The 19,761-nt window shown below is 43.8% G+C and overlaps 1 protein-coding gene across 2 annotated transcripts in view; it reads left to right on the forward strand.

The window, feature by feature from the left end:
• The window catches only part of RIN3 (Ras and Rab interactor 3), a 71,966-nt gene that overhangs the window by 47,262 nt on the left and 4,943 nt on the right, over positions 1-19,761 (forward strand). For both annotated transcript variants that reach the window (XM_009561601.2, XM_054067235.1), the window contains 3 exons: positions 4,658-6,139; positions 7,890-8,198; positions 16,126-16,257. In XM_009561601.2, the coding sequence (XP_009559896.2) occupies positions 4,658-6,139; positions 7,890-8,198; positions 16,126-16,257 (1,923 nt within the window). The remainder of the gene's footprint in view (positions 1-4,657; positions 6,140-7,889; positions 8,199-16,125; positions 16,258-19,761) is intronic.

Genomic DNA, 19,761 nt, shown 5'->3' on the forward strand with positions numbered 1-19,761 from the left:
TGCCAGTGCCTCACCACTCTCACAGTGAAGAAATTCTTTCTTATGTCTAGTCCAAATCTGCCCCTCTCCAGTTTATACCTATTGCCCCTAGTTCTGTCACTACAAGCCTTTGTAAACAGTCCCTTCCCAGCTTTCTTGTAGCTCCTTCAGGTACTGGAAGGTTGCTGTAAGGTCTCCTCTGAGCCTTCTCACAGTGGTGGTCATAAAAGTGGTGATGCTTAGAGGTTTGCTTGTCACAGTGCTCTGTATGCCAGGAAAGTTTCTCACAACAGAAGAAGATCTTCTAATGTCTAAATGGGAAATGATCTTTGCTTCTTGAAGTGCCATGCTGTCTCAGTAAAGTCAAACATTACATTAGTAATGCTATTTACTGCTTCTTGGAACAAAACGTCATGGGTACAAATGGATACACAATAAGTGCTGCCTGATGTGGTACTCCCAGAGGAAAACTAACATTGTTTGAAATTCTTGTATGTTGTTTTTTATTTATTTATTTCAAAGTGATATGTTTTTTAAGGGGGTAGAAGTAAGATGTCTACCTACAAGCTGGATAGTTTTGCAAAGTATCTTGCTGTTATGTATATTGTCAGAGGATGGACTGCAGGCCCTCTCATCCTGACCTCACTGGTATAGAAGGTGTCTTAGCAGCAAAATTAGCATGATTGCACTGCACAAAGAGCACATAGTATCACAGTTGTGCCAAAGTCTCAAAGAACTGTTTAATTATCACTTCCCAGAGTGTAAGCTAAGGGAAGAGCCAGGATGGCAATGGGAGACAATGAAATTACCTTTCCTGAAATGACCTTTCCTTTGGACTTCAGTAAAGCCTTTGACACAGTTTCCCACAGCATTCTGCTTCAGAAACTGTCTGCCTCTGGCCTGGACAGGCGCACACTCTCCTGGGTTGAAAACTGGTTGGATGGCCGGGCCCAGAGAGTGATGGTCAATGGAGTTAACTCCAGCTGGAGGCCAGTTACAAGTGGCGTTCCTCAGGGCTCAGTACTGGGTCCAGCTCTGTTCAATGTCTTTATCAGTGACCTGGATGAAGGCATTGAGTGCACCCTCAGCAAGTTTGCAGATGACACTAAGCTGGGAGGAAGTGTGGATCTGCTGGAGGGTAGGGAGGCTCTGCAAAGGGATCTGAACAGGCTGGACTGCTGGGCCGAGACCAGTGGCATGAGGTTTAACAAGACCAAATGCCGGGTCCTGCACTTGGGGCACAACAACCCTATGCAGTGCTACAGACTGGGGGAAGAGTGGCTGGAGAGCTGCACGGAAGAGAAGGACCTGGGGGTGTTGGTTGACAGCCAACTGAACATGAGCCAGCAGTGTGCCCAGGTGGCCAAGAAGGCCAGTGGCATCTTGGCTTGTATCAGAAATGGGGTCACCAGCAGGTCCAGGGAGGTGATTCTTCCTCTGTACTCAGCACTGGTGAGATCGCACCTCGAATACTGTGTTCAGTTCTGGGCCCTTCACCACAAGAAGGATGTTGAGGCTCTGGAGCGTGTCCAGAGAAGAGCAACGAAGCTGGTGAAGGGGCTGGAGAACAAGTCTTACGAGGAGCGGCTGAGAGAGCTGGGGTTGTTTAGCCTGGAGAAGAGGAGGCTGAGGGGAGACCTTAATTACTCTCTACAACTACCTAAAAGGAGGTTGTGGAGAGGAGGGAGCTGGCCTCTTCTCCCAAGTGACAGGGGACAGGACAAGAGGGAATGGCCTGAAGCTCCGCCAGGGGAGGTTCAGGTTGGATATCAGAAAAAAATTCTTCCCAGAAAGAGTCATCGGGCACTGGAACAGGCTGCCCAGGGAGGTGGTCGAGTCGCCTTCCCTGGAGGTGTTCAAGGAACGAGTGGATGAAGTGCTTAGGGACATGGTTTAGGGAGTGTTAGGAATGGTTGGACTCAATGATCCAGTGGGTCCTTTCCAACCTGGTGATTCTGTGATTCTGTATGAGACAGTGTGGCTGGGAAACACCTTCTCTGAAGCAGCTGTGTAACGCTTGGTAGGATCACCTCATCTAGTCCTTCACAGTCTGAGCAAAGCATTACATTTTCATTACAGTGTCTTATGCTGACCACTACTGAGAAAAATAACCACCTTCCCTTCTGTAGAGTGGCTTACTCACCATTTCCTTAGCCTAGGAGACTCCACAGCATTATATTCTGATTTCAACATACAACTTCCACCATCCTGCATTTCCTGATGCCCAGTGGAGTTGGAACATTTAAAGGAGATCTTACGCCCGACTGTCTCAGACATGAAGGGGTTGTCAGTGTGATGCTATTATGTGCTATTCCTGAATTCTGTTGCCACGAGTGTTGCTGGCAACACTTTTCTTTTAAGCTCCTCTCTTCTCCCTCCTCTTATGGTAGAAAATTGGAAAATAAAGCTGTTCTAACCTCAGCCTCCCTTAGAAAACATGGTGATGTGCTTATGAAGTCAAATTAGCCATGGACACTAGCTTGGGCTGCGAGAGGCTAAATCAGCAATTTTATGCAGATGGGAATGGACAGTCTTAGTTCACCTGTGCATGACTTACTCTGTGGCTATGTTATACAAATGCTTGGTTAGAGGTAACAGAGGGACAGTGAGGGGTCAAGCTGCTCGCCCTGCCCTGCGGCAAGCCTGTGGCACTTGCATCTGCTGGAGGGAAGGGAGCAGTCTCTGTACCTGGGGCAGATGGCTATGGCCCTGGGTACTGTATTGCTGGCAGAGGGGCTTGAGGCAAGCAATGGGCTCAGGGCACGGAGGGGGAAAGACAGAGTCCAGCAGAGGGCAGGTCATGGCAGCGGCAGAAAGGAGATGGCTTTTCTAGCAGCGGTGTGGACCTGGCTGCAAGCAGGAAGTCATCAAAAGTGACAGCTGCACCAAGGAAGAAAACGGGAAGAAGTGGTCTGTCTTTGGGGATGTAATGGGCAAGAAAGAGATTTCATCTGAATGTGTTTCAACCCTGAGTTCTGTGTTGGCTTTAGTTGAAGAGTTTCTTTACACTGGTTTGAGTTCAGCTATGACCTTTCCAGCTAGGAGTCCCTTTGAGCTTTTCTGGGGTGCTGATTTTTAGGAAGAGGCACAGGTAAACCCTGCCCATGGCTCTGGCCAGCTCAGCTCTGTGTCCCTTTCCCCATGATGGGCTGGGGGCTACACTGGTGCAGCTGACAGGAGAACTGGCAAGGCACACCTGAAGGTGCCACCCTGAGAGCTGTACCATGTGCTCAACACTGAGCGTCATTGCACACTTTTGCAGCTCCATCTGTCCCCTCTTGGGCCTGGCATGTGATGTTTTTGTAGCAAGACAAACTTGATACCAAGCACAGGGTGGGATGCAGGAGCCATGTGAGAGCACCTGAGGTCCTCCCAGAGGAGTGTGCGATCAGTGTCAGCTATGAGCCCAGGGACCAAGCATGCTGAAAGGGTTGTTCAGTTATCTGCATCCCTGTGTTTCCACGACTGCCCATCTTCTCTTTTTAACTAAACCTATGCAGTCTCCACACAGTAAATACCCTCAGAGGTTTCTAACCTTTTCCTTCATCAGAACACACAGAGTTTGCAGGAGCCTCTGTTTCCTGACAGTTCCAGTAGTGGATCTTGGATCAGCATCTGAGTGGTTGAAAGCAATCAGTCTGATAAAGCAAGCAGGTTTGAGAACTCACCTCTAGGGGAAAGGAAAAAGATTAAACATGATACCGAATCTATTCAAAAGATGAATGAACACTTTGTTGTTTTGTTTTGTTTTGTTTTTTAAACAAGTTACCCAAATTCTAATAAGAGGCTTGTGATATATAGAAATGACTACTTGCATCTGAAAAACTATCTTCCCTTTTGCAGTCACAGGGGTTGGCTCTGGAATACTTAACTATTCTTTAGTCTTTCAGTACACAACCTTCCTGTGTATGCAGTCTTTTGCACCATCTTCCTTCTCTTACACCTGTAGGAAGGCAGTCTCAAGACAAGATGCAAAACAGAGTGGTCATGGCTATGGATAATGATCATCCAGAGCTATAGATCTTATAAGTAATTTTAATCTGCGGAAGGTTTTTAAAATCATATGTTTCCAGATTGGTTGTGTGGCAAAGCAGGATCAGACCTCTGTGTTTAACAGACTGCCACATGATCTTGTTGCTGAGTGGAGTCATCTTCATCTGATGTCTTTTGTCTTCCCGATGCATGTCGGACCCAGACCGCATCTCAGTCCTGCACCTTCCCATGGTCAGCAAGAGGGAGACAGCCCTCACCTGGGGTCTCCACAGCCTCACCTCAGGTGTTCTCAGCTGTTTGCACTTGGAGGACAGTGATCTCTGAACAAGCCATAGACGCGCTTTTTTTTTTGGTTTTTTTCCACCATTCATCCGTATTTGTCCCTTGTACCTTCCTTCTTGCACTGTGTAGCTGCACAGCATTAGCAGTTTTCACTAGATGAGTGAAAATTGGCAAGAAGAAGGTTTCTGGTGAAGTTTCTGAGCTCATCCCTGAGTTTGAAGCATCTCATGCACATAAAACAAGCAACTCTTTCTTCACACCGTTTTTTGAGAGGTGTGAAGCCTTGTGTACTATTTCTTTTAACAAAAAGTAGGACTTCTACATACCATTAATGCTAAAATTCTCTCAGAGCCTTTTTTTCATTCTTATTTTCTTTCTTTCTTTCTTTTATCTTCTTGGACAGAATTCTGGGATTCCTCCTTAAACCACAGAAGAAGAGGAGAGGAGTTAGCCCACCCTGCAAAAGACTCTGCTTTCAGCACTGCCCAGGCAGACAATTTAAGATCTACTCAGTGTTTTGCAAGTAGCACAAACCACTGCTCATGTGAAATTGAGCTGTCAATAGGAAATGACAGGCTGTGGTTCGTGAATCCTATTTTTATAGAAGAGTGCAGTAATCCCTTTCCTCCAGATGTACCTCCTCCTAAAAGCCATGCTGTGAGTACCGGTCTCCCCACAGCCACCACGCTCTCTGAGAGGAGGTCTCCCCGACGCCCCCCTCCACCTCCACCTTCTCGTGCTCTGGTTCAGAAATCTTCTCTGAAGCTCCTGCAGGATCCCATGACTTCCTGTGAAGACAATGGGCTGCATCTTCAGCCACTAGGAAAGAGCATCAAGGAAATGAATATTGAGGGTGGTGACAATAAAGACGAAGAAGGGAAGCAGAGCTACTCGGTCAATGAGCCCTTAGCAGTGAGCCCCAAGAAGGGCTCCCAGCCCTCTGTCCCCCCACGGAGGCGGCTGTCTGAGAGGACCTCGGGAGAGAGCTGTGTGGGTAAGCCTGAAAGTTGTGAAACACTGAAAGAGGAACAGATAGAAGAAAAACAAGACAGAAGTACAGAGAGCAGAGATAAAAGATCGCTGTGCAAAAAGGCTGTAGAAATGCCCGGAGAGGTTCCCAAATGGGCTGTATCTCAGTTTCAGGAGGCAAAGCCCGAACCTGCAGAGAAGAAGGAGGATGTGCATGAGATACAAAGCAATGTTGCTGAGAAAAGAAAGTCACCTCCTATCCCACCACCAAGAAGGAAGAGGCTTTCCCAGGTGCCAAAGATCCCCAGCTCCTGCCAGTTGAAGCAAAGAACAGTGGCAGAGATGGCCATGGCACAGGCTTCGTGCAACAGCAGCTCAGCTACAGTGGCAGTTGGTTCTACTTGCACACACACCAAGACTGAACCAGGACATGGCCACAAATCCATCGGCTCAGCTGAACTGAAAGGTTCACACTCCTCCCTGGAGGGCCCAGGAGGCAGCACCATGGCTCAGACATCAGCATCTGAGCCAGACTCCTACTCCACCAGCAGCACAGAAGAAGACCTGGAGATGCTGAGTAGCTCGTCCGGTAAAAAGACACAGTCTGTTATCTTGGGCAAGGCCAAGAACAGGCTGTCCTTTGTAAGCCTGTCCAATGTCTTCACAGTCTTTTTGTCTAGTGACAGGAAGCTGCAGAAAAAGATAGTGGAACTGGCACAGGACAAGGATTCATACTTTGGCAACCTGGTGCAGGACTACCGAGTGTACAGTTTAGAGATGATGGCAAAGCAGAGTTCCAGTACTGAGATGCTACAAGAAATCCGAATGATGATGACACAGCTGAAGAGTTACTTAGTGCAGAGCACCGAGCTCAAATCTCTGATAGACCCAGCCTCCTACACAGATGAACAGTTAGGTAGGTGATGGTGCTTTATTCATCCTTGGGCAGAATTTGGGAAGGTAAGGAGGGAGGCAGAATTATCCAGACACAGGTTCTGTTTTACAGAATTATAAACTGTCTCCTAAAAGCCGAGGGGTGCAAATTGAGATCTACTCTGTGGTTACCAGTGCTTGGAGGAGCAGCTCTAAAAAATGGGAGGCCAATGAGTGGGGAAACCCCATCATAAATCAGGGATCAGCCAGATCAGGGATCAGTCACTGTCTCACAAGGAGGGACAAAACTATGATGATTTTGAGTGACAGGTTGGAGGAATCACTTGATCTACCTCTGTGCTTCTCAGGGCTCAGAGGCATAGAAGAGCTGTGGGTTGCAAAACCACTACTGGCTCAAAAACGCAGTATTCACCTCTCTTTACCACGGACATAGCTTGCCTTTGGGAACTAAAAATAATACTTTTGGCTGTTTTGTTGCTTCTTATTCAGTATTCTGTGAGAAAGTAATGTACTGCTTTCCTCGTTGTTAAGAAATGGACTGGCTTGTTTAATATACATTCATGAGCGACTATGCAGAGACCTGTAGGATATTTTCTTTATCTCAGTCAAATCTGTACAGATAGAAAAGGTGTGCATACATGCACACACGTGCTCGTCTGACTTAAAACTGTTTCTTGAGGACCTGAGAACTAATGCAGAGCTATTTAGGAAATCCCTGGTTAGATGTTCACTGGTTAGATGTCCCCTGTTCACTGGCAGTTCCTTAACCAGATGTTACGGCCCAGTGAGCCTAGGGAGGACTGTCTTCTCCTGTGGAGCACAGGAATTCCCACCGTGGAAGAATTATCATTTCAGTTTATCCTGTTTTAGGTTGACTGAGCCTTAGGATTCTTTAAAATAGTTGTAGTTTGTATACATAAATGTTACTACCCCCTGTTCATTCCTCATTGACTGAGCAGATGAACTCTGTTGCCAGTGATCTTTTTGCCTCAGTGCAGAGGCGCCAAGAGGATCCTTTGCAGACCCTCTAGCTCTGCCTCTGGTTTCTAGGAGTCAGACAACAGACTTTCTTGTGGTTTCTCATACTTCTTTTTGTCTTCTGCTAAACATTAAGCAAAAGCCCAACCCACACAAACTATTTCCTCATCCATGAGTGGCATAAGAGGTGACTTAAGTATCAGTAAATTCCAGTCACTTGAGCAGTAAGGGTGAGAAATTTCTAACCAAATGTTGTTGTCTGCCTCTGAGCTGGTGGCTACCACCCCTTTTCATTCACTGCAGAGAAAGAGGTGCTTTGAAGGTTCAATTAATATCATCCCAAAGTGAATATCTCAAACAGGTCAGAGGGAGATGCCAGAATAGACAGGAGATTAATCCCACCTGGGCATCTGTAAGGACAGAGCTGTGAAAAGAAGAATAGTTAGGTGAGATTCCTCATCTTTTACCAGGGTTGGTTTTCCTCTTGCCTGATAGAGCCATGCTGGTCAGCCGGGAGTCAGGCAAAGACAGCAGGGGCTGCTAGTAGCAGGAGCTCTCCTATAGATCCACTGGCAGAGACAGCACATTGATGTTCATCTCAAGCCTATCCAGGACTTCTGGAGGGTGTTGGTAATGAAACATCTACTTTCTGGGATGTAATTTCTGTTTCCTGCTCGCAGCTATGCAGCGGTATGTGAATAACCAACTAGATACCTTCTTAGGAGTTTTACTTGCACCTGTACTACTGTGTTGATTATTATCATGGACTTCTGTGTTCTTCCTTCTCTATGCAGAAGCAATTGCTGAGACAGCTTTGTACAAATGTGTTCTGAAACCCTTAAAAGAAGCCATTGATTCTTACTTAAAAGAAATCCACAACAAAGATGGATCTTTACAGCACCTAAAAGAGAACCAACTTGTGATACAGAACACAACTACCACTGACCTAGGTGTGACGACCAGTGTGCCTGAAACCGTTGTGCTGGAAAAGATCCTTCACAAGTTCACAACCATGCACAAGGCCTACTCCCCAGAAAAGAAGATTGCCATCTTGCTGAAGTCCTGCAAACTCATCTATGACTCCATGGCTCAGGGAAACCCAGGTATAGCACTCCTACTGAAATGGTATCCTCTCTGGTCCTTCTCCACATGTCAAAGAAACAAGTTTTATGATACAGCTGATGTGGAACTACTCAAACTGGAGGTAACAGTGATGGTTGGTGTGTTTAGTATCAGCTGTCCACAGACTGTGTTCAAAATGTTAGTTACTGTGGTAACTAAGGTTAGTGACTGTGAATTTCTCTGCACTAATAACCAGTATGAGATGTTACCTGGCTAACTTTAAGCTTTGTAACTCCAAATTACAAATGTCTGTAAGTGTGTGTTTTATGTGTAATGTCCTTTTTCACACATCTTCACACAGCTCTTCGTAGATCCTCAGAGCTCTGTGCCAGCCTGTAGCAGTTTAATGGTAAATACCAGGAATGGGTCTTTGGGAAAACTCTCTTGATTTGGCCTTTATAAAGTTTCACCTAAATTGAAGAGGACATGCAGAATGCCAGTACCATTTGTTACTAATTCCTGATGCTTCAGTAAATTCCAAAAGCTACTACTATGCTTCTTCACTGTAAGGAAGTGTGTGCTCTCAGTATAAATATAGCTTGGGCCCCAGGCCAACCATTAATGCACATGGCAAGCCCTTAGTCTGTAGACACGCTGCACTTTTGCAGATAGCCCAGGAAGCCCCTTCCTCCAGTAATCTGCCTTGCCAGCTTAAGAGCTTTCTTCATATACTGCTGAGCTGATGTCCAGCCATGCATAACTTTGGAGAGAAGCCAGGTATTATCTTGGAATAACCTGTAGTTGTTCAGGAACTCACAATCTCCAAAGGTGCTCTTAGCTGTTCTGCTTCATTTTGTACTGATAAGAGCCTTGGAGCATTCATACAAGAATTGTTGTGTCCCTTCTGATTCTCACCTCAGGGTCACCCCTTGGACAGCATGCAGCAACGTTCAATGACCAACCTAGACACATTAACAGCAGAACGAGAAGCCGTGTCAGGGCAGGGCCTAAGCTGCAGGGAGGATAGAACCTCTGACTGTCTTCAAGTATTATGAGAAGCTATGGAAACATGCAGGGGAATTTGCCGTAACTTTGTTAAAACAGTTGTGTAAGTTTGAGAGTAAATTTGGTATAGATCAAAGGCTCGCAAGCCTCATTAAAACCCACAGAGGAGGCATGATCTGCTTCCCATGCTGGTGGTACATTAAGTGTCTTTCACACCTCAGTTAGCTCAGGGCTGGAATTTCTTTGCTGCAGGAAATGTTACAGTGTCATTTTATGTAACAGAAATTAGGAGTCAGGGGAATAATTCAAAAAACCCTACATGTTTTAAATCATTGGCATTCGTGAAATCAGAAAATTTCATTGTGGTTTGCTGTGCTAACCTAAGTGCTTAATTTTGGCCAGCTCAGCTGTTTTCTCATGTTGAGTTTTATTGCAAGCAGGGTGTAGGTCAGAAGCTGATTTCAGCATACCATTCCCTCTCCAGTATATACAATCAGTGATGCATTTCAGGGGCTATTCAGAAGGAAACTGGCCTGGCATTAATGAAATGAATTCTGACCAGAAAAAGAGGTTAAGAGGATGAGGATGCTACAGTCTAATTCCCAAAAGATAGTGGATTGAGGGAGAAATTGAGCAGAAATGGTCTGAAGACCAACTCAGAAGTGAAATGTGTGAAACATCTTCAAGAGAATGAACTGACCCCGAATCACTTTGATTTTCTACCCAGCAAAGAGAAGCACTGAGAAAACTGAAATATTTTTCTGACAGGGAATTCCCAGCTGGTAGAGTGCAGAAGAGCATGCTGCTGGCTGCTCAAAACAGATTTCAGGCAGTAGGCATTCTCCTCCTGGTCTCTGCCCATCAGCCCAGGGCCCTTTTTGCTTTCAGCCAGCCCTGAGGCAGTGCAGTGCTCTTCACACAGGAAGTGCAAAAGCCATGCTCAGCTTCCTGTGCAATAGTCTGTTCTTCTTTTAGCTCCTTGTACTTGCTGCTGAATTAGTTCCTTCCAAGATCAGAGCAGGTAGAACACAAAACTAATGATTCCCTCTGCTCCAGTTCCAAAATCAGTCTACCTCTGTCAGAAAAGTTATGTGTTCGGTAACGTGATAACTACTTATGTTGTCTGGTTTAATTTGCAATTTGGCAGCTCAGGCCAGGACTTTATTCACTTTAGGCTGACCATAGGGATGAGCTGAGCTGAGAATATGTTTCATATCTCAAAGCAAAGTGCAGATACCATTAAATCAAGCACTCTTTTATTTTTAGAACCATATGTTTTAAAACACAAGTTTTTTAACATTTTGAGACCCATTTATAGCAGCGTAGGTTTGACCAAGGTATCCCAGTAGGTAGCAAGTTTTCTTTCAAACTGGGGATAGGCTTACTTGGGAATATTTGTGCCTATATGTGCCCATCTTTGTACTGCTGAAAGTCATGAAACTTTGAAGAGAGCCTGGACTGGCTCCGTGTGTATTAGGCCAGTTTAAGAAAAATGAGTTCTCTGGTTTAATTGCAATGCATGCTACATGACAAAATCTGCCTGAGAAACTGCGTGTTCTTGAACCCCCTGATACTTAGGCTATGAAATGAATTAGTTAGATCCTCAGCTGGTTTAAACTAAAATTTCTCCCTCAAGTTAAAGGCAATGAACTTGTGGATCTGATTCATCACAACGAATCAGGAAGGCAAGTTCACAACCTTTGCCAATATGCCTTTCTCCCAACAGACCTCTGAGTACAACTACAAGATACAGAAAATATGTTGAAGTAGGCATCATCTATGGCTGCATCTAGATGTAGGTGGCCACAAATGGGTATCTTGTCTAGCTTCTCATTATAGACAACGGGGACTTAGTCGATGGAGTTCAGTTGATTCATCTGGCTAGATGTGGGTGCCTATTTTAAGGTGAGATGACTCATGACAGCCTCCAGTAATGATATTGATTAGTTCATCACTGGCTGTAAAAAGAGTTTACGGGTACTAGTTCAGATGTTCGCATGTACAGTGTAGGCAGTGGTATTAGTAAATGAATCCTTCACTTATTGTGCCCCAAAAAATCCTGCCCCAAAGAGACAATTATGATTGCTTTGCAGTGTCATACTGAGCTTTTCCAGCAACAAATAACAGCAACATATGACTCCAAGAATGTAACCTACAACCTAAAAATATGTAAACTGCCTGCTAAAAATACTAAGGGATAATCACTAATAATAATATGAATTTAAAAAATAGTAAAAAAAAGAGTTTGGAAACCTGCCCCACTCCCCACAAACTGGCTGGCATTTTTTCCTCTGTACACTAGAAAAAGTGAGAGACAGAACTCATGGGGAGTTGTAAGGTCCCAACCCTCTGATTGCTCCTACATTTGGAAGGTATGCCTCAATACCCAGAGGGAGAGTTGGTGACAGAGCTGGTTTATATAGAAGCACTATAATCTTATGTAGGAAAAAAAGTGCTTATTATTTATCTTCCAGAAATACCTTTACTAAGAAAAAATGTCAAAAGTCTATTGTATGATAGGAGCAGAATTAAAGTCTCTGCTTTTGGTCTGGCCAGGTGACTGACTGAAAACATCTGAATTAATTTCTATTGCATAATTTTGCATAGCTAATATGTAGTGTACTTTTGGAAAAAGAGGATGGATAGGACATACATTCCATTGAAATATTTCTCTTCTCTAGCTTTTAGAATCAAGTAAGTTTGTCATCCCCTACAGAATTGAAGAGCCAAATATTAGTTAACCTGATGCACTCCTATGTGGCTCTGCAGCTGACAAAGGCACGGACATGAAATATTTTGTCTTCACTGGGATGGCTGAGCTGGTGGAAAGGAAACTGGCCTAAAACACTTCAGCAGCTAATGTAGAACGGATGCTAGAAGCTGCTAAAACTAAGTCAGAGCAATCCCACCACGCTGCTCATTATCACATCTCACTTCTAAGATGGAAAATAAAGCTGTACACAAGACATTTTTATCTTTGGGAAGAGAATATTTGTGTTGAGGTTACTATTAATGAAGGCTGATGGACTAGAGATTATATCCTTTTTTTTCTGGCTAGCACAATTTCTACATTTGAATTACCCAGATCATATTTATCAGGGGGAATGAATTCCTCTGATCTGTAAAATGTATGTTTTTGAAATGGATCCATTCTGCCTGCATATATGAACTCTCTTCATTCAACTATACCACAAATCAAACCTTGCTGTTGAAGTATGGGACAGACAAGAGAGAGCAAAATGCTAGTGAGTGAAAGGATGGTCATAATCCTTTCTTATGATTGTGAACAAATCTCGCTTAACCTTTCTGTACCTCATGTTTCCCAGCTGTACACTGAGGCTAAAATTCATATTTCCTGGAGACATTTTGCTATACATCATGCTACTGTTCGTAAAATATTAGAGAAAGGTACAGAGTATCATGACTGTGTGCTGGTTGTCAGAATACACATGCAGGGAAAAGAAAGGCATGAATGTGTTAAAATAGGCTGTAATTTCTTTATGGAGGCCTGGGCAGAATTCCAGTTGCTATAAATCATGTATTTAATTAATAACCTTTCTATTCAAGCGCTGCATCCCAGCCAGGAGCTGATGTTGTATTTGCTTTCCTATAAACGTAATAGGATGAGTTTGTGGCAGAAGAGAAGGCTTATTTTAAGCTTCTTATAGATATTTATGAAATAGATGTTTCCTGATCCTGCAGGGAAGAGGGGGAAATAAAGGAGGCAAGTCATATCTGGAGTAGGACACCACCACCTTGAACAAGCAAGCTCAGTCCTCGTGTTGCTGAGACCACTGGAAGGGTCAGAGCTAAATTTAACTCGTCAGCTGCAAACATAATACCCCTCTGTGAGAACCCACAGATGGAGCTAGACATGTAGGTCTGGGAGCTTGGCTCTGGTCTTGATTCAAAGTGAAGCTGAGGAGCCAGTAGCCTGCAGAGACCACCCCTGCTACAGTCCTGGATGGACGTTGGTTAATGTCCCGGTGCCCTTCATGGTGCAGAGAGCATGTGGGTTGCAGAATGCTAAGCAGCACCAGCCTCTCAAGTGTCTTGATTCACAAGCATTGTTTCCTATATCTTTGTGCCTCCTGCTTCTGGTCATGTTTGAATTGTGGACAGCACCTGTTATTCCCATGGATGGACTGAGATACAAGGTATTTCAGGGCCATACTTGGTCCATACCAGTTTTACATGTCTAAGTGAGTCTCTGTGCCTGTTGAGACATCCAAGACCAAGAGAACAAGGGGAGGCTAAAAGTCCTGCCCCTTTGGGCATCCAGTCTTGGCTTCATGTGCAGTCAGTGGAGAGAAGCTGTTGCAATGCGTACAAGGAATAAGCACAGTATATCATGCCTGACCTGGCCTAGGAAATAAAGTTTGTGGCAATGCATGAAGTTGGAGCTAGATTCTTGATGACTGTCTCTGCTTTTCTCTTGTTGACACCTCCAGCTCCTGCTGACTTCAGTGTTATCTACAGACATTGGTATTGAAGAATCAGGCTTCACATTCCTACAAGTAGATTAAGATGATGTCTAGTAATTTATGCAGGTTATAAGTATACAGTATATGGAGAATGAGTACTCCTTCCATTATTGCTGTCAGACATTCCTACTCTGAGTTAGAGTTAATTAATCAAAAAGAAACTGTATATCAGACTTTCATATTTAAGCCATATAAACTGCTAGAAGTCCAGTAATATTTTTGTAAAACCTTAAAGTTCAGAAGGGTTTATAACAAGGGCTGCTGGGAAAAGCAGATAAATCAGCTTATAGAAATCAGATAGACAGCAATGAAAAATAATTGATTTGATGCCTGCTTGTATATACAACCACTCCCCAGCCAATAAAAAGGAAATAGATTCTGTCGGAGTTCTTGAAAAGTGTCCTCTAACTTTCATTTCAGTTGACACTGGAAGTTAATGGTTGGGAACATAAAATTGTTTAGTTCCAAGTTGCTGTTTCCAGTCTGCATCGGTTGGTCAGTCCACTGGCTGGTTGGTGATTTCTTTTGGTGAGATTTGATTAAAAAACACACATTTATTTTTCCAATGGATAGGAGTTCATATTGTGAAGTAGCAACTTTCTTGGATGCCCTAGCAGACACAACATGGATTGGTCATGAAAAAGAAGTGGTATGGAAGAGAAAATTCTACTACTAGTGTTGCCCTGGAAACCCCTTGGCCTTCAGGAAATCAGAAGCACCCATGCCACTGCTCAGTAAATGCTACATCATAAAGAAAAACTTCTTAAAGGGAATGGGAAAAAAATGAGCCTAGCAAACTCTTTGGTACTTAATCTTCCTTTCCAATTATTTTATACAGAAACAGCTCTATTAGCATCTGATTTACTCAGTCAAAAGGACAATAGGGCTTTTTTCTGTGCTTTTCTCTGTTCTTCTACTACCTTTCCATATCTCAGTTGTGTCATCTTTGTTTGCTAGAAAATATTAAATAAATGTAATACTAAGCTGCTTGTATTAAGGTAATATATGTGGCAGTAATGAATTGGACCCTTTACAGAGCTGAAGCTTTCGCAGAGACATAAACCAAGGCAACAACAGATAAATAAAATGTCCATCCAGATATTAATGAAACAATGCAGTCCTTTTTGGGTTGGATACCTAAGGCTGTGTCATTTAACTAAAGGCAGCCATAATAAAGCAAATAGAATTGAAAGCATTAATCCAGCTTTCATTAAATAAATTGTCTATGTTGTAGCATGTGTGGGCTCTGTTAGAAATAGACTGAATTACAGTCCTGACAGACTCTAATCCTCCAACACTTTGTTTTAACTGGATCAACTCTCTGTTCACTAGGCATATTACTGGGTTTATTTTAAAGCCACACTTTTCTTTTTTTCTTTTTTTAATCAGGGCCTAAGCTTATGTTTGTTTGAGTCCTCAGAAGAATATCTTTCTTTGCCAGTGGAGAATCTGCGTCAGCTATGAATGACAAAAAAGGAAAGCTGACTCACGGCAGAGATTTGAAATAAGTCAGTGGGAACATTTGACAAATAGTAATTAATGCCCTACCATGGAAGGGCATGTGGACTATGGGCCAAAAATGGCTAGGGCATAATTTCACCCAAGCTACATCAAGGATAGCTTTGATTCTTTGAGGTGAGGCAGACAGTTCTCAAGTGAAACGCACATCCTTATGAAACCAACACATACAAGTGCTCAGGTGAGGAAAACTGCCTACTGTCTGAGTGAGGACATTCAGAATGAAAGCAGTCTGGGCTTAGGTTAAGAAGAATTGACAACGCTGAATGTTGGGAAAGTAGGCCTGTTAAGCAATGTGTTATAACAGATTGTCCATGGTGAATTTATTACATGTTGGGAGAAAGAGAAAGCATCTTTCAAATAAGAAAAGTTATCTTTATATTCATAGATATTAATGTGGTGAAGCTTCAGTTTGGATTCTATTTTAAACAGTAATTATTTATGATGATGACTGTTAACATGCATGCTTTTTTGTCCTCAGAGAACCCAAAGACCTTTTAGAGATTACATATGAGCAAACATAGAGCAAACCTAAGAGAATAAATGCCTCTAATGCTTGTTGGCAACTTTGCTGCTACTATATAAAATGTGAATAGCGTTCTTGATGTAAATGTTAATTCAGAGGGCTGAGCTGGCAGCCTTTGCACTCTTCAAGGATTGTCCCTTGCCTTGTCCATAAGTAAGTTTCTCTTTCTCCAGTTAATAAAGAATAGCAGAAATGCATCTCACTAAAAATTTTCAAGCTCATATTTTGGGCTTCAAGTAAGTTTACATATTCTTTAAGTGAACTAATTTTTCCTTTTTCAGCATTATTTCTTTGCTAGTGTATTTAAGCTTTAACTCTTCTGATAATGTAAGCTAAAGTCTACAAAGGACATACTGGGTAAGAAGCTGTCACTGTTGTGTAGGAATGAGTCTCTGTGGTGAGTTTATTGGGACCATTTTGTTTCTCTTTTCTCAGGGAAGCTGTATGGTGCAGATGATTTCCTCCCTGTGCTCATGTATGTGTTGGCCCGCAGCAACTTGACTGAAGTCCTTCTGAATGTGGAGTATATGATGGAGCTCATGGACCCTGCTCTGCAGCTAGGGGAAGGTAGAGTATGGTGTTCGCTCCTGGGGTTTTCACTTTGGAAATCATTATTTACTCCACTTCAGTGTTTGTGAAAGTGGGGCAGCAAGGCTCTGGCTCGGCTTTACGGAGAAGCTTTGGCCAAAATTTTCAAATCTGAGGCTCTAAAATTATTGTCAAACATTTTAACTGATTTTAGCAGTGCAGTCCCCTTACATATCAGCTAGAAAGGCAGAGACCCTGCATAAACTATGACTGAGTTGCTGGATTAGTAACCTAAACAGAGACATCTAGTGTTGCTTTGTCCAAAGGCTGAACACTTGAGAGGTCTTTGCCTAAAATTAAACTGCTGCAGTCCATTGTGTGGACACTTTTATTTATTCCAGTGAGAAAAGAGCACATTTCTTCAACTGTATTGTATGCCTGGGGCCACACATTATCCTCACGATGGCTCTAGTCTTCAGTTTGAGTGACCCCTTTGACAATGTTCTCTGGCTGAGTATCATAGTGAGGCACAGAAAGGAACATTGGGTTAGAGAGGGATATCGGATTTGGATGTGAATAAAGACCTCTGCTATTAGAGAGATAAATACCCCACGGAACTGTGGGTCTTCACTTTCTTAAATATACCTTGGGAAGAAAATGCTACTAACAGAGAAAGGGTTATGTGCTTTGAATTAGGAACACAAATGCTTTTTCACCAATTAGTCACTAAACCAATAAAATGGCTTTGTTTTGATAAGTACTGAGGTTCTAGAAACAGTCCTGGATGAACAACAGCAGGCTAATTTTATTTATAGCAAATGCAGGTATAAGTCCGTAACTAAGAGCATCTCATCCCAGCACAGGGCAAAGGTTGGGAAAAGTAAGTATCATAGAATCACAGAATCACTAGGCTGGAAAAGACCTCCAGGATCATCGAGTCCAACTATTCCTACCAACCACTAAACCATGCCCCTGAGCATCTCATCAACCAGTCTTTTAAATACCTCCAGGGATGGTGACTCAACCACCTCCCTGGGCAGCCTCTGCCAGTGCCCAATGACCGTTTCTGTGAAAATTTTTTTTCTGATGTCCAGCCTGAACCTTCCCTGGTGCAGCTTGAGGCCATTCCGCCTTGTCCTATCCCCTGACATTTGGGAGAAGAGGCCATCACACCCCCCCTCTACAACCTCCTCTTAGGTAGTTGTAGAGAGCAATAAGGTCTCCCCTCAGCCTCCTCTTCTCCAGGCTAAACAACCACAGTTCCCTCAGCTGCTCCCCATAAGATTTGTTTTCCAGACCCTTCACCAGCTTCGTTGCTCTTCTCTGGACATGCTCCAGAGCCTCAACATTCTTCTTGTAGCGAGGAGCCGAGAACTGAACACAGGATTCAAGGTGCAGTCTCACCAGTGCAAAGTACACAGGGGAATAACTTCCTTGGACCTGCTGGTCATGCCGTTTCTGATACAAGCCAAGATGCCATTGGCCTTCTTGGCCACCTGGGCACACTGCTGGCTCATATTCAGTTGGCAGTCAACCAAGACCCCCAGGTCCTTCTCCTCTATGCAGCTTTCTAGCCACTTTTCCCCTAGTCTGTAACACTGCATAGGGTTGTTGTGCTCCAAGTGCAGGACCCAGCATTTGGCCTTGTTAAACCTCATACCATTGGTCTCAGCCCAGCGGTCCAGCCTGTTAAGATTCCTTTGAAGAGCCTCCCTATCCTCCAGCAGATTGACACTTCCACCCAGCTTAGTGTAATCTGCAAACTTGCTGAGGGTGCACTCAATGCCTTCATCCAGGTCATTGATAAAGACATTGAACAGGGCTGGACCCAGCACAGAGCCCTGGGGGCACGACTTGTGACTACCCTCCAGCTGGAGTTAACTCCATTTACCACCACTCTCTGGGCCCGGCCATCCAACCAGTTTTCAACCCAGGAGAGTGTGTGCCTGTCCAGGCCAGAGGCAGACAGTTTCCTAAGCAGAATGTTGTGAGAAACTGTGCCAAAGCCTTTACTAAGTCCAAGAAGACTACATCCACAGCCTTTCCTTCATCCAGTAGGCGGGTCACTTTGTCATAGAAGGTGATCAGGTTAGTTTGGCAAGATCTGCCTTTCATCAACCCATGTTGACTGGGCCTGATCACCCAGTTCTCTTGCATGTGTTTCATGATAGCACTCAAGACCACCTGTTCCATGAATTTCCCCAGCACTGAGGTCAGACTGAGAGGCCTGTAGTTCCCTCGGTCCTCCCTCTGACCCTTCTTGAAGATGGGTATAACACCAGCCAGCCTCCAGTCTAGTGGAACTTCCCCAGTCATCCAGGACTACTGGAAGATGATGGAAAGCGGTTTGGCAAGCACGTCCTCCAGCTCCCTCAATACTACAAAAGTAGTAACAGAAAGAGCCATAGCAACACCATTATATTAGTGAGGGGTTTCTGCATAGGTTAATTTTCCTGCTGGAAAGAATAATTAGCAGAAAAAAATGTCAGCCTAAGCACAGCCATTTTGCTGACATAAGTAAGCTGGTTTTGGTGACTATGCTGCCCATAGGTTCTTTATTTCAAAAGGGCACACTGCCAGGCTGGTTACTGAAATCAGCTGGGTTGAGAAGCTCAGGATATCGAAAGGAAAGCTGGCTTGAAGTCAAAAGTCAAAGATGCAAGGACTGTGAAATGTGTACTCCAGTCAAAGGGGAAAAACTTTTCAAGGGAGTTCCAGATCAAACATACTGAATAACACTTCAGACAGGAGCCTGTGAGTAACAGCAGATACAGGGAACAGATAAAAAAAAGTCTCAGTGAAGATAGCTGTGAGATCACAAAGCACAGGCCTAAAATGGGCAAAAGTCATCTTGAGTTAGGTCTTTCAAAGTTAAATGGGAAAAGTTGAATCAGCACAGGAATAAAAGGGGATTAAAAAAGGAAAGCAGAAGTGGAAAAACAGAAATTATGTTAGGTCAATACACAAAATCATTTAAATCTGGCCTCCAAATTAAAAATTTACTTTGAATGAATTTTATAACAACAGTGATGTTGATTATGGGGAAAAGGCAAGGACAGATGATGGGGAATGACTGTGTGGAAATAAAGATACTGGAAAGTGGAAGAAAAATTAATTCTTAAAGAAGATGTAATGAATTTCTGTCGTGGGGGCCTGGGAGATCTTTCTCGCTGGATTCTGAAGGAAGGGATACACCAGGTAGCGGGCTGCATCACGAGTACCCCTAACTCTGCCACAGAAGGAGAAATACTGAATGGCAGACAGAAATGCTGAATGGCAGACAGAAGACGGTAGTGACTGGATTGAAGGGAAGGGAAATCAGTCCTTGAAGGCTTGTTGGCCTGTTCCCAGCAGCACTTCGTGGAAATCGGTAAAGAAAAAGAGAACAGAGCTAGGCAGCTATGGGAGATTCTGCATCAGATCCACCCGAGTGCAGCAAGTCAAATGGCAGTGGCTTGGTCTCTCCTCTGCTACACCAAACTTTCACGGTGCTCTAAAAACGCAGCTCTTGAATAAAAGTGCTGCCGTAGCTACCGCTCGGGG

This window comes from Cuculus canorus, chromosome 5, assembly GCF_017976375.1.
Source record: "Cuculus canorus isolate bCucCan1 chromosome 5, bCucCan1.pri, whole genome shotgun sequence".
Lineage (NCBI taxonomy): Eukaryota > Metazoa > Chordata > Aves > Cuculiformes > Cuculidae > Cuculus > Cuculus canorus.